This window comes from Nyctibius grandis, chromosome 10 (genome assembly GCF_013368605.1).
Source record: "Nyctibius grandis isolate bNycGra1 chromosome 10, bNycGra1.pri, whole genome shotgun sequence".
Taxonomy (NCBI): Eukaryota; Metazoa; Chordata; class Aves; order Nyctibiiformes; family Nyctibiidae; genus Nyctibius; species Nyctibius grandis.
The window spans coordinates 19,815,534-19,831,635 of record NC_090667.1 but is presented as its reverse complement, the minus strand read 5'-3'; the positions used below and the strand labels follow the sequence as shown (position 1 = coordinate 19,831,635).

Sequence of the window (16,102 nt, the reverse complement as noted above, 5' to 3'; positions counted from 1 at the left end):
AGAGAGAATATCAAAGAGACTGTCCTTTACATCCTATCGAGGCAACATACTCGTGACTCTCATTCCATAGGCAGTATCTTTGAAAAAAGAGCTATCACAGCGTAGTATAAAGTCAGAAGTAACAAGCCTTGCTAGCTTTTACTATGTATTCGTGTTTTGTTCAGTTAAGTCCTTCGAGTGTATTTCATTAGGGTGAAGGATATGTGATCTGTGTGGGTAAAGTAAAATGAAAACTGCTGTTATTATATAGAGTGAAGTAAAAGAAATAATTTAAAAATGAAACAGTTGGCAAGGCTGATACGTTCAACAGCACTTCACTCATGACTGAACCACCTTTTAACTTTGACTTTACATTAAAATGGCTGCATGCAGAGAATTAAACACAGGTTTTTATATACACAGCTAACTATGACCTCTCCCTTTAATACAGCACAGAAATCAGACATTGTCTTGTTAAATGCTGCTGCAATTTATCAGTAGGGGGAAATGCAATGGTGCTTAATTTCCATGACATTTAAAAGGTTTACTTTTATTTTCAAAACCTGACTGTTTGTAAGGAAGTATAACACCTAGGAAGACTGCATTTTCTTTAGGGGAGGAAGGATTCTGGCTCTATGGTATTTTTTTCCATCACAGTCACAGTGAAGTGACATCCCTCAGACACACATATGTACATATTTCTTTTACTGACATACCATGAATAAGAAAGTGGAATTAAATGGAACTGGAATGTAATGAGTTTTCTGTTAGCAGAACAAAAGCAATTTTATCCAAGAAACAAGAAGTTGTTTGAAAAAGATGATGGGGGTGAGATGAGGGAGAGGTGTTTGCTCTTTAAAGTTTCTGACAAAGACATTTAGACAACAAGATATTTGAATATTTAGACAAAGATATGTAGACATTGGCTGATCTCCTAGGAGGAGGAATAAGACAGCTGCTTGTGCAGCATTTCATGGCTATGGACAACGTAGGCTGGGTCCAGGGCAGAAAGAAAAAGCTTTTGGCTATGTAGGCAGCATAGGTACCAACATGATTAGACTAATGGCCTGAACTGGCCTCCCTGACTGTCATCAACCCAGTACTCAGCCCAGAAGCCTATGAAGTTGACAGGTTTACGAAGTGGCACATTAATTGTGGTAAGTGGACTTAAGCTTTGTAAATATTTGGTTCCACAAACGCCTGTTCTAACAGCTTACTTCAAAATACATATTTCATTCTGGTTTGATAAAATGATCTGGATCTGGCATTTAAAAGTGTATATTTGAGGGCATTTTTTGTTCATTGACTAAACTGACAAAAATATATTTAAAGGGCTGTTGTGACTATGCTAGCATTCATAAGGGCCTCTCCACTTAAATGTGATTTAAATCAGTCTCCACCCAGGTTGCAAACTGAAAAATCCTGAGGAGCTACTCTGACTTGACACGAGCATCTGTGAAATGAAAATCAGGCCTATGGCCTGTAAAATTTCAGTTTAAAAATAAAACTGATTTAAGTAGTTTTCTTAAAGCACAGGACTCAATGAACTTGTTTTTGTCCTAATTTCAACAACTAGAAAAAGCCAAGCTTACTACTGTCTCATATTTTAAAGGATAATATGCTTCAAAATTAAGACTTTAGGCTAGCAGGGCTAGAAAGAGCTTTTTGCAAATCTCTACTTCTGAAGCATCTTATAAAGCAGACCTGAATAACTTGTATAACAACACCTTGTATAATTACCTGTTTGCCTTCAAAAATATCTTTTATCCTTTTGTTTGCCTTCAAAACAGTCTATTGCTACCTAGATGGAGGCAATTCCATTTTTTTATTTCACTGCAAGTGCAAATAAATCACATGAGCCAGCCTTAGCCCGCCTAATTTTGATCTAGTTAAATATGACTAAAAATTGCAGCATATGACAATATCCTGTAAATTGAGTAAAGCTTCAAATTGCAGCCATAGTGTAACTCACTCAGTCAACTGCACCTGCAGCAGGAAGGAGACATCACTTGCAAAATATGGAGACTCACCTACATAATCTAACTTATTTTTAGTGATAACTAAGCTACTATATAAAATGCAAGTTTTATTTCTATTGCCCAAAAATTCCTTGTCTCCTTAGAGAAAGATGATCTCAGATCTCTGTTTAGGCACATCACGATCATCATCAATGGCTGCTGAGGCAAAAGCATACAAAATGCAGGTTTTGTGTTCACGCTTCGATAGTCTGGGGCAATCATTTTCATGCCAGGTTTTTCTTTCTTCAACAAAGTGAAATAACTCCTGCTGGTATGCATCAGCTGGGAATGGCTTGATGCAATAGGGTGGAGGTGGCACCAGGGAGTACCTACTGGGACTCAATTACAGCTCTCTGGTTCTCACACCTTAATTTGAGGCAGGGTCATATTAACCAAAAATCCTAAGGTGACAATTTGCTTAAATGTGAGTATCTGGTATAGTCTCCCTTCTCTCTGTAGTTCACAGACATAATAACTAAGGAGACACCTATACCAGCCTCCTATCAGCTGAAAGTTCTTCCATGCTAAAGCCATACAGTTTTCATAAGGGGCTTGTGCAGCAGCATGAGTGTTGCTCTATCTCCTGTGCATCACTAGGCGTTGATGACAGGAAGTAAACAGTTGCCTTTGATGTCTAAGCATAAACCAGGACACTAATTCTTTGTTGGCCATATTACTGCCTTGCAAACGCAGTGAGAGAGAGAATTAATCTACTGCCATATGCAACTTACTGCACACAGGGTCTGGTACGTGGAAAGTGTTATGCTAATGCTATATGCAGAACTGTCACACAGACATCCTAGACTCTTATTCACAGAGATAACAAATATGTACTCACAGGAGTACAGTGTTGGCCACCAGACTCACAGAAGAGGTTTCACACAGTGGTAACCATACCAACCAACAAATTAGTAGAATCAAATCGGAGAACTCAAACTGCTTAAACTGTATAGATAAGCATGGACAACAGCTCACAGCTGGGTGTAATATGTAACAGATATAGAGGGACATAAAAAGGTTAAGTAACATCACATCTTGAATTACTGGAGATTTGCATACATCATTGTTACCCGTTCTTTTAGAAATAATAAAAACTCATAGGCTGAACACTGTAGAATTCTTTCTGCAGCACAAAAATTCTAGCAAGAATTTTCCTTGAGCAAGGAGCACTGGGTTCTTAATACGGAAATGCAAACTGGTATTACCTACCCACAGTTATTTCTATATAGTTCATTAGTGATTGACAAAACATATATTCAACAGCTCCAGCACAACCTCTGCATAGCAGAGGGCCTGTAGAGCATTATTGTGCCAGAGTACACACAAATGCAATGGGATCATCTGTGGGAACAGCAAGATAAGAAACAATTTGATAGAGCAACAAAACTGCGATCTGATGTTTCTGACTGTTATTGTAACTGCGTATTAAGATGTGCTCATTCTGTCCTGCGTAGAGACCTGTTTGGCTCAGGACACACTGGATTTCTTAGAGGAAGAACTGGCAGTACTGAGGGTATGACCGTACCTCAGAGTGTATTCCCCCCACCATTGTGATGAGCACTGTCAACACAGTTTTTGAAACTGATGTGGCCTGTTACCTGCCAGGAGCTCATCAGCAAGCATCTCACAGGACTAATCCCTAAGCAGCTTTGGTGTGATAAGTTCAAATACAACTGAAACAAAATTGGTTCCCTTCAAGCTCTTATTCAAGAGTACTAAACTACTCTCACTGACTTTAGTGGTCTCTGTCTAAAGCAGCTGGTCAGAGTTACTGCTGTATACAGCTGAAAGTATTTGCTGATTATTTATTGTTAGTATATTCAATTGATCAATGAAGGATAATATTTCCTTGTTTTGTTTCTATTTGGTTTTGAGTTTTACTTTTACCAGCCACACAGGAAACAAAAGAAGCAGCTTTAGCTCATAACCTGCTGAGATCTAGAGCTGAAGTCCCTCTCCTCTTTCTGCATGTATATACTGTTTATTTATGTGAGGGAGTTAAATTTTTATCCATAACTTCTTTTTTTTAACTAAGCCTTCCCTCTGCTGTGAAAAGGAACACTGTCAAAACCAGATCATTTCGCTTTTGCTGAAAGACTATGGATGACAGTTCACTGCTGGTTTCAATTTGGTGCATCATTATTGAAATGTCTTTTTCTACGATTTTTTCCATATATACTGTAGACAACAGTTCTTAGGTGTATAAGCTTATCTGTGCCAACATTTTATATTACATTAACTGACAGATATTGCTGTGAGATTAGCATGGATGAGTATGTACCCCTAGCTTTTAGAATCATTGTGTACATACACTGCAAATACCATGGGAAGGAAATTGAAAAAAATAACATTCTCTTAGTAACCTGGCAAGACTTGCATGTAGGAAGATACATGTAAGGACATGTCAAAGCTTATGCTTTGGTGTCCTTTAGCAAGGCAATAATTCAACTTAGAGATTTTATTAAAGGGTGTTTGAAAGGTCTTATTTGTTCCATGGCTACCTAAAGAAATACTAATGCCTTCAGCAGAAATGCTGTCAGCAGAAACCATCCCCTAAACGATAAGGACTATCTTGAGGAACAGATTATCATGTATCATTAAAAGTCATGCCTCTTGATAAATAAGTTATGAAGTTTTATAATTTATTATTTTCTCTGTTCATAGTAAAACATTTTAATACATGCTGAATTACTGGTATATTTATTTTAACTTTCAACACACTTGTAAAGGTACTTTCAGGGTGGATGACTATGTCTCAATTCCCTTACGTTTTTAAGGTGTAGCTTTACTTGTTAACTTTCTAATAACCTTAACTTTATAATTTCTCTCGTAACTTTCTAATTTCAGCTCACTGTCTCTTGCACCAGTAGTCACGATATGCTCTGGTCTTTTATCGTGGAATATTTGCAAGAGGCCTGTCCGCAGCTCCCAATTTCTGTGCCTAGTATTTCATGGCTTTGGAGAACACCGTCCAGTTTATGCCTGTTACACACAATGTGTGTAACCAAAGCTACATGTAAAAGCAGGCTCCTGAAGCAGTTCACCACCTTTCACAGAGCTAGAATTGCTGGGCAGCACCTCAGTGGCAATTTTGGTGCCATTCCGTCAAGTGTGAAGTTGCCCCAAAGACGCACGGCCTAATCCTTGCATCATAACCAGAGGAATTTTTACAAAGGAAAAAAAAGGTGCTCTGGTATCTCTTACAGACTGAACCCACTCCCTGCTGCTGGCTCAAAAGACATAGCAATCAAAACAGAGTGTGACCATGTTATGATCACCCTGATATTTCTAGGAGCTAAAACAATTATTCAGAGCCACATACACCTTTAAGTTTGTAAGGTGAATGAGCAAAACACAGACCAACCTAAGATAACGAAAATGCAAAGATATCTGAATATATCTATTGTAGCTTTTCAGAGCTGCAAGCATTTTTCTCTGTATTTCTAAATATTGAAAGAATTCAGAAATGCAGTCTTATTGTGAAAGACCAGCTGACAGTTGCAGGTGTCTGTCTAGATTCCTAAGAAATTCACTGTGCTGAAAGAAATTACCAACATGCATGTTTTGAACCACACTTCCAAACACATTTCCAGATACATTTTTGGAGCTGGATCTAGAGCCAATTTTTTTTCTAATATGTTTAGTGACAAGCTGTTTGTCAAGTCTGTTCTCAGGCCAGAGCTACAGCCTTCTTCAGAGCCCTCTATTGAAGCTGGACCAAGAGTCATCACTAGAGCCCTTTCCTAGAGCCATATCTATAGTTGGCTCTAGAGCCATTTCTAGAGCACTTTCCAGAAATAGACCGTAGGCCAATTTTAGAGCCCTTTCCCAGGGTGGAACTAGATTCACTTTTTGGTCCCTTCCAGAGCTGGATCTAGGTTCAATTGCCCAGCCATTTATTGCAGATGGATTTAGAGCATGTTATGGAGACCTTCCCAGAGCTCCTTGTAGAGGCCTTTACTAGTGACGCTCTAGAGGAGTTTGTATCACAATTCCTTTCTGGAGCTGAATCTAGACCCTGTTTCTGGAGAGCATCTCTAGAGCTGGGTCTAGGACAATTTGTACAGCTCACTACTGGAGCTGAAACCATTTCTAGTGTCTTTTTTTAAAGCTGGCTCTGTAATTTTTGAGGTGGAAATAGAGCCTGAACTGGATCTGGAGCTATTTCTAAAACCTGCCCTGGAGTCTTTTTCTAGAATGCCTTTTCCTGTAGAATCCTGCAAACTGACATAGCTTTTCAACTGAGAATTCACTTTGAGAATAACGTGAATATTACTAGTGTCTAATACAGGGTAAAAAATAGAGTATTTTGAAAACACTGAATTACCTCAAGCCTATGAATTCTCTCCATCCTTGTTATTCAAGGGAATATTTAGGAAAAAAATCTCCACAGTCAGCTTCCTTGCAGAAATTAAAGTATTTATCACATGCAGATTCAACACACACATTATTTCTATTAATTTACACATCTGCTATTAAAAATATGAATGCTATTTTTAAGAATGTCACCTTTAGCAGGCAAAACTGACAAGGATCACCAGGAAATACTCACCTTCAGAAACTGCTAGATGTAAAACAAAAGATCTCCCAAATCATCATTCTCATCCATTTGTACAGTATCCAAATACATCAAACATGCAGTGCACAAGAGGCATTACAGAAATACAAAGGGGCAGATGGTCACAGAGTAACAAAGGAGTGCAAAGAGAATGAATGAATATTTTAAAACTGCAAACAGATCAAAACAGCAGACAGATTTAAATGTACACAGCATAACTTGATATTAAAGGAAGTAACACTTTCATAGAGAAAAGGTGTATTAGGCATTCAGACTCCACTTCCAAAATCTGTATGCAAAGCCATGCTTTTCAAGTAAGTTGGTATAATTTTTGCATTTTTGAAGTTTGATTGGTCTAGTAAAATTTAACTTTCTTTGTAGATTTATCATAAACCAAGTTTCATGCTATGGTTTGAAGAGCATGAAACGTAAAAGCTAATAACTCTTAAAGAAAAAAAGAGAATGCACTTGTTACATATTTAATGCCTGACTCAGAATGAAAAATATTAGCTTTCTACTAAGGAATACAAACACATCCATAGGATTTTACTAGTACATCATGTTTACCCATAAAATTTAGACAGGTAGGTCTTGTGAAAAATATGTATTATTTATATACAAATGGCATTCAGTGGTCAAAATAAATCAATGTAACAGTATTCCACGCTGGCTCTTGTCAGAGTTTCAAATAAGTGTGCCAGAACATGTCCTTCACTTATGTACCAAACATTAGTTTGGTATGATAGGTATCTCTTTTCCTTTCTCCTTCCACTCTCAATGTCAGTCATTGGTGATATTTATATATCACATGTCTCGGTTCACTAGTATCATTTTCTTCAGCATAGAAAACAAAAACCTGGAGTGTTAGGAAGGCTCTTTCACATATTTAGGGCAAACATGGATTCAAACAATTCATCAAGCACCCTGAGCACTCAAGTGACACTGCAGTTAGGTGACACTATGGCAGAGAATAAATTTAGGAGTGAATGAATTTACAAATTTAACGAGAGTTCACATCACACTTGACACTGCCATTTCTGTTCACTGGAAATCGAAGGCAAGCCAGCAAGGGTTGTGAAGAGCATTAGTTCTCTATGGATCAAGCAATACCTAGAAATTAGTGATGATTTCTTGTCTGTAGAATGGAACCTAAGGACAAGGGGACACCTCTTCCCCTGTATTGTAACAACAGCTAAAGTACAACTCCATATTCTACGAAATATCGTATGTATCATAATGTTGCAAACCTTATGACGTATTTTAAATGTATTAAATCAAATGTAAAGCTTAGCTCTGTGGGTTTCTCTAAATTTCCAAGGCTTCAGTAGAAGAAATGAACATGTGCACAAAATACCAAATCTGGCATTACTTTCCCCACAGCTTATTCATAAAAACCTAAAAATCTGAAACCAATAACAATTTGAGTCATGCAAGGGAAAAGGGGTTACCACAGGACACCTTCAAACAACAGGAAGAAAACTAATTGCTGCTTATGACCTTCTTAAGGGCCAGGGAAAGGAACTGTGAAAACCTAATCCTCTAATGACTTCAGTGGGAAGTCCAGTTACACAGCAACAGTAGCTACCAGTATCAAAAGAAGAAATAAATTACACTGCAACTGCCCTCTTTTATCTGTCCTTCTCTTTCTTATTTTGTTTGTCCTGTGTGGCTGTGACATGAAAGCTAGGTCCTTAGTTTTGCAACAATTTACACATTTGTCCCTGAATAAAACAAAGCTGATACGGCTGTGTAAATCGGACTTTACAGGGTAGGTCTTGGAAGGAAGAGATTAAATCTAAAAATCAGCAATATGGTTTTAGCACTATCCCTTTGCTTTTAAACATCTGCTTTGTACAGTGATTCTGACAGTAAGGTAAAGCTATGCTTTCCCTAGTTTCCTGTGCGCAACAGTAATTATCACAGACAAATGACTTACAATTTTAAAAAACACATCGCAAAACCACTCATCAGATAAAAATGTTCTTGTAACATCAGCAACTGGAAATTTTGTTTGATTGCTTGGTTTCCAGGAATATAATAACACATTATAATTACTTTCAAATCTAATGTACAACACAGCAAAGCCGTGAATGAGGCTGTGCACGCGATCAGCAGCCTGATGACTGCATCAACTACAGTGTCAGGCTGCTTTCTATGCAAAAAAAACTTTTCTGTGGGCTAAGAAAGATGGCACAGCTTGCTTAAGACTGCCAGAACAATATCATTTGTCGTATAACTGAAAGCTAATACATACAAATATAATAATTATCTTTTAGTATTCAAATGCTAGCAGGATCTTTTATTTATTAATCAGAAAATATCTTTCCCATAAACTGGAGTTTCCCAAGCTCAAGTGTGTCAAAAACCAGGAAGTGGCAAAGGAAGTGGAGTGGTAACCTTAGTAAGGGAGCTTTGTAAGAAGAAAACCTTGCAAACTGTTGCCATAAACTACAGATTTAAACCACATTATACAGCTACAACTGACATCACTTCAGTTCTTGGATGGAGTCTGGAGTACACAAACCAACAAAAAGCTATGACAACATCCCTCTGACAAGTATATTGAATTGATACTTGATTATTGATAATTATATCAGCTTGCTGGTGCAGGTTGTCACAGCAGTACACAGCTCTACAATACAGGAAGCACTAAACACTTTGTGTCAAGGTAATCTAGTCATACTCTTTCTGTAAGATAGATCTTGAAGCACCCATCAAAAATATTTTGCAATGTGACTGGTACACACTAATAAGACTTCAATTACTTTATAGATATTTGAACAAAAGCAAAAGTTTGACTTTCAGAAAAGGACACTTGTCTATAACTATAGGGGAGAGTACTTGTACAGGTGCACCACCCTTCTCTGTGCGCAAAATAATGTTTCTCCCTGCTGGAATATTATTGAATAAGGAGATTAGGGCCTCATTTAATGAATATTTTTGGCAAGCATGGTGAACGTGATGTCAGACAGATACAGGCACTAGAATCACACAGTTTAGTCAAAAGAGCAAACACTGGTAGGATGACATAAGAATCTCAAGTGCATGCAAAAAAGCCATCGCTGAGAAGCTTGAGTAAATGCAGAGGCCATCTTACAAATAGCAGTAGCATACACAATGTTAACTCAACTGCTTACCCACTAAGTACACCAAGAACCAGGTTAAGTACGAAAAATGAGCCAAGGATGATAAGACTAACAAAATAGATCCATGGCCATTCACATCCTATTGCATCATTTACCTGTAAAATGTAAGGAAATAAGTTATCATTCAGTCATTCATTAAACAGCAGAGTCCTTTTTGCAGCTGCCAGATCACGTAGGTTTCAACACTGAAAGTTTATGGCTTAATCAGTTCTTAAAAAAAAAAAAAAAATCAAAGAACATCTGTTTAATTTCTTTACTTACCCAAATTATGTTGTAGATGTGATGCCTTAGAAGATGAATTAAAATAACATTTAAATAAGTACAGGAGAAATATTAGTCCTTTTTATAATTTTGCCACAAGTATGGACATGAAGAATATATACTGGTACGTCTAAACTCTGATTTTGGTATTTATATGTTATTTATATGATAGCTACAGAAAACTGTTTCTGTTCTAATTAGAGGAGGAATAAATAGAGGTTTATTAAAAGATGTCATCACAACTGAAGTCTCACCTGTATAAGATAACCTGTGTGTTCATGGCAACTGAATTCAGGACTCTGCCTTCATGATGAAAAAGGTGTATGCTTACCCGCTCAATACACCAAGAACAAGATTTAGTACGAAAAATGACCCAAAGATGACGAGACTGACAAAATACACCCATGGCAATTCAAATCCCATAGCATCATTCATCTGCAAGAAATAAGATGATCTTATAGAGTAGATCACTATAGTTATAGTAATGAAGAGTCAGAGAAAAAGAGAGTTTAATCATTCAGGTGAGATAGCATTCTATGCATTCCTTCAGTATTCAAAGAAGGACAAGAAAGAAGGCACTGGCCACATTCCTTTTGCATTTCTAATACATACTCTAAAACAAAATACCAAGCGAACCTAGCATTCAGATAAAAAATATTATCAAACATAAATGGAGCACTGCAACAGTTCTGTTCAACACCTAGAACATGAATTAAATTTCAGATCTCACTAATTAAAATTATGCTTACATAGCGTATTGAAATATTAGGATTTTTAGTTCATATGTATCCTAGCTACCTGAATGATCCTTTGAGAAAAGAAAGAGCAATATGTATCTCAACAGTACAAGCAATATTATTTTATCTGTAACATGGAATTTCAATATTTTTTTCCTGAAATACTACAGTTGGATGCAGCCAGACATTTTAAATTAATTCCAAAAGAAAAAAATGAGAATGAATTTGTGTAAAAACATGAACACAATTTTAGGAAAATGAAAAATTGAAATCAAATTTTAGAAACAGAGTAGAAACATGGAAACATTCCAGAAACACTTCTGAACAAAAATTACATGAAGATCAAGGTCAAATGAAGTTTAAAAAAAAAGTCAGTAACAACTTTTTAAGTAAAGTTGAAGTAACTGAGCTTTAAAACTCTTCACAGACTCACACAAATTTTTCTATAAGGAACTTTTCCACTGCCTGTTCTTAGCGAGCTCATTATACCTTGAGAAGATAGACTTAAACATAACCATGGAAATCTAAAAAGGCCTATTCAGAAAACAGATATGTTAAAACCCAGGGAAATTGTTTCTGTGTGTAGCATCAGGTGCAAAAAGACATTTTGATAAGTTACAAAAATAATTCTGACTTAGAACTTCTTGGAAATGTCTTGTGGGAGAAGAATTATTGTCTTGTTTGTTTATACTGACAAGTTTGCATTATATTCTTCTTAAGGTGCTTTTTAGCCATGAAAACTCGAGCAGACAAAAACTGCATGAGCATTCGAGACTGGATATGGTATTGTAGAACAATCTTTGGGCAAACCTTTTTCCTCTTCTGTGAATGCTGTTGTGTTTGTTATATCTGAAATTTGTGATTAGGCTTTGAGCTCTATTGATAGTCAAGTATGACTACTGTCCTTAACATCTCTGTTGGAATAGACATATTAAACATGTGAACAAATGTTTTTCAAACTGTACGTATTTTATTTTTTCCTCTATGTTTTAGAAAGGTATCATAATCTCATTTTATGCAAGATGGCCCTATGGGGGGTTAGATATAAGCACACGCATTAAGTCTTTGCAGGTTAAGGCCCATAGGCACTCTTCTTCAATGGTGATCTGTAATAATGCCACTTTATACTAAAGTAAACAAACTTCCTAAGTAACCAAAGATTATTTTACACAACTTCTTCATGCATCCTTTAAAACAATCTCTCTATATATCATCTTTTAAAATGCTTTACTATTTGAAGTGAGGTACTGAAAAGTAACTTAAAATATTTGATGTGGATTTTTTCCTTTTGATTTCAACAAAACTATAATTTGGAGCAATTAAAATGGAGAGGGTTATAGCCATTCAGAAAGGCTGGGATCGTTAACCTTCAATTTTAAAAGATCCCAAGTTTCCATAGTCCAATTCTGCAACCGGGTATTCACATGGAAAATAAAGTATTTCATAATGCTCCCATTATATTGACCTACTTAGTCTCCTGTGCAATACTTTTAGCAATACTTAGCACGACAGGTGCCCATGCTAAGGAGACCAATTGTGGTTTGCTGGGCTTTTTATGATCCATGCCCATTCCCTCAGAGCAAGTCCCCTACACTTGAGAAGTCTTAACAATGAAGAGGCTCAGGTATTTAGTAAAATACCCCATTGCCCAGACTGAATTTCTGCTTTGTCCCAGCATATGTTGCCCTTTGCATCTTCTTTCAATTGTAGGCATCTGGCTTTAAAGTTTAGGAATAAAATTTACTCAATATTTTTTTAAAATGCATATTTATAATTATTTATTACTTTAGAATTGAGTTTGCATCATAGAAATGATTCATATGATACAAAGTGTTTTTCCAGCAATAGCTGATAAAAGCAAAGGTTTTGATTAAATTTCAAATACGTATGAATATATTTTTCATCAATCTCAACTATACCATTAGCAAACAGTTGTTTGCAAGTCACCAGAGTTCAGAGTGAAGACATAAATTCATCTGGTATTGATGCCAACATTTTCCTGCTATAAATCTTTTTGAAACACCTGAAAAATTAATATTTGCAATTTTACTTTGAGGAAAAAGAGCTCTGGAAATCACTGCAATCCAACGCGATACACACTTTTTGCTCACAAAGAGAACGTATTCAAGAAGCCAGGCATTGTGCTAACTTAGTAACCCAAGAGTAAAGTTGAAATTTCCACACTTTGTCATAAAGGCTCTATTAGCATAGGCAACTATGATTTGCATTTCCTTCATTCACTTTATAGTGCACAATGTGAAAAAAAAATCCTTCTCATTTACGCAGTATGATTTTTAGCCCAATGTTTTAGGCTAATCTATCTATGACTAATGCCCTATGATGTAAAAATTGGAAACTGCAGCTAACCAGCACTAGAAGAAATGCTTCGGTTTGGGCAGATGCTGAAATAATTCAAAAGCATTCCTAACTCAGGAACCCTTAATCTAGTAGAACACCTTGGCACTAATGGAAGACTGAATTCCAAAAAGCAACAGCATGAAACTCCATCTACTCAAGAATTTTAACATTTAATTCTACAGACAATTAAACTCTATTAAAGTAATGCATTGTAATTTCTATTCATGAAGTAATATTTCTGATTGCATTAATATTGCATTAATACCAGAGATGAAAGCATAAAAAGAAGTCCTTTCCTTTTGGAAAACTTTGCTGCTCGTTTCATGCATGTCAAGTGGCGTTTTCCATAACTTTCAATTACAGAAAGATTAAAGGAGTCAATTTGCCTTCTGGTTAAAAACTGAGGCAGAACTTGCTTAACATATGAGCACAGGAAAAATCTCCATCCTCAGAAACAACGTATTTTCAGTGGAAAGGATCAGTCCTGACTTCTCACCCAAAGTGCAGAATGAGGAATTAAAGACAAATTCCAGCTGCATTGGAAGTTGCAACTAAGAAACAAACAATAAAAGCCCCTGAATTATGCTAAAGTAACACCAGGAAATTTAGGAGATACCACATCTCAAATCCTCAGCAAAGAGTCTTGTAAGACTCCCACCCTCCATGGTTCAGGGATGTATTATACTAAAGGATGTGTCACATTTAATGGCTCTCAACGGACTTGTCCCATCTCTTTTTGAGTCCATTAAGCTTTCAGCATCCGTAACACCTATTGCAAAGACACCCCCAAGTGCCATCCTTCTTGTCTTTGTGCCTTTTTCCAGATCTAGTCTTACTGCTTGGATTTCAGTTCTAATTAGTTTGTCCATCATGTCAACCAGAGGACAGATGAGATGATGGATGATATGAAGGACAAAGTATTTTTCGTATCACTTAATTCAGTTTCACCATAAAGGTAGATGTGTACTACATAGTTAGATAGGAGTTTAAAAATGCTTATTCTCCAGAGATGTCACTTTTGGCTATGCTCTGGCATTTTTACTCCTTTCATACAGATGTTAAACTAGATTTGTATGTTTAAACAGCTTTGAAAGGAATTTTGAACTGAACTCTGAAGCTTTTCCTATCCCTTTCACGAGTGACTCTGTAACTAACTGTTCAAAGGTCCTTGTAAAAGGGCCCATTTGTTGATGCTACCCGATCTGGAGACAAATTATTCTATCCAAGTTAAATTGGTGGAGAATAATTAATTTTCATTGTATATTTGTCTCTTTATATTTACACATATACGTTTGTGAGTATATGTCTGCAAAGTCTTGAAGAACCATCTTGAGCTGATAGGACAAACTTCGTACAGTCTGAAACTGCCTCATCTGGCATTTGGAGTGAATTATCTTCTTAGCTGTGCTGTAGTTGGAGTCGACTATCATTACAATGCAGAGACCAAGACTCTGATGTGAAACAGGGAGAAAGCCAAATTCACAGCAAACATAACCACTAGTATTACACAGCAGCAGATGGCACACTCCAATCAAACATCAATTAGAAATCATTAAAATGTCTCATTTATCCCTATCTGTGGTAATTGTGAGTAAAATCCCCATATGCAACTGCCTGCAGATCAAGGTGTTACTTTTCTGTACACCGGGTACTGTTTTACTGAAAATTGGAAGCTCTTTATATGTATCAGTTAACCTAAGCCCTAACAGGGGATAATGATAAAGCAATTCAGTTACACCTCTAATTCTTCATTTGTACTGTTATAGATACAATGCGCTGATGCATGAACCTATTTTGACTTATTTTCCACAATGTTTCAAACTCAATTTCTTAAGTCACTTAGTTTTCTTAGGTTTCAATTCTACCTTCCTCCTTTTGTAACATTCCAACAGACTCATAACTGGTGGGTTTATTTATTGTTACCTATAATCTACCTAATCATTGTAAGAATTATTAAGACTGACAAACTCAATCTCTTGACAAGTGTAAAAATCCTTTTAGAAATCAGTATTTTGTGAAATGGGACTAATCCTGCATCCTTTGAAGCATACAATGTAGGTTCGCAAAACCTCAGATCACAGGCTATTTATTCTACTCATTTTAAAGCACACCAGACAGTTTTTCAAAGCCTTCTAACTTCAAAGGTTGCGTCCTGGAATATTCTTGGCTGAAGTGGAGTTAACTTAAAGATGACTTAAAACAGGCTGCGCTTGAAGCTTAGCAGCCTCCAGGCTGGTTTGTAAAAGCATGTAATTTTATGTTCAATCTTATCTGGGTTCTGGAGTTAAAGCACAGATTTCCCTGACATTCTCCTGGTTGGTCAGACTCAACTTTGTTGTACCGCCAACATGGAAACGAGCTGAGAGATTCACTGGTGGGATGTGAACTCAGAGACCACTGCTTCCTTAAGCATTTCAGCTCAGCAACAACTGGAAAATCAGAATTCCACAGCTCGGCACTAAGGTAGGCGTAAAGAGAAATATACCCCTCAGAGAAGTGAAAAATTGTTACAGTACCTAGACAGCCTCATACTTACTTAACCACCTCTAAATTTGGCCCTCATTTTCTGTATGTAATCCATGCTATAAAGTAGCGTATACGACATCTACGTGACCCTCTCAAGTTAAATCTCAACTTGCAAGACAGTGCTTCAGTTTTATTAATTTGCTTTGATGTATCTGAACAGATCTCAATTTCTACCTTCTGTTATTTTATCCAGTTAGCTAATGAAGTGTATAATTTAGGTACTCACATAAAGCATTTATTCTTCAAAAGCTGACTGCTTATAACTTTTTTCTGATATTGATTAGAAATAAGTTTAGATGCAGATCTTAATTTTTTTTTCATTCAGATACTTTATTTTGCATCTAATGCTATTTTAGCTAATTACTGTTGGTGGCATTTCATTACTCAGCTTCCTGTCTTTAACTGGGGCAGGGGTGTGTCAAATAATTGTTCCAAGGAAAACCTAGATGTCAAAGGTGACTGCTAGATAAATTATTTTCTCTTTTTCGGGTGGCTATCCCAGGTTGAATCTGCAGAGCA

General features: G+C 36.6%; 1 protein-coding gene across 1 annotated transcript in view; it reads right to left on the bottom strand.

Moving 5' to 3' along the window:
• CACNA1D (calcium voltage-gated channel subunit alpha1 D) overlaps positions 1–16,102 on the bottom strand; it is a 183,824-nt gene that overhangs the window by 97,202 nt on the left and 70,520 nt on the right. The window contains exon 8 of the mRNA XM_068409430.1: positions 9,693–9,796. Within this exon, the coding sequence (XP_068265531.1) occupies positions 9,693–9,796 (104 nt within the window). The remainder of the gene's footprint in view (positions 1–9,692; positions 9,797–16,102) is intronic.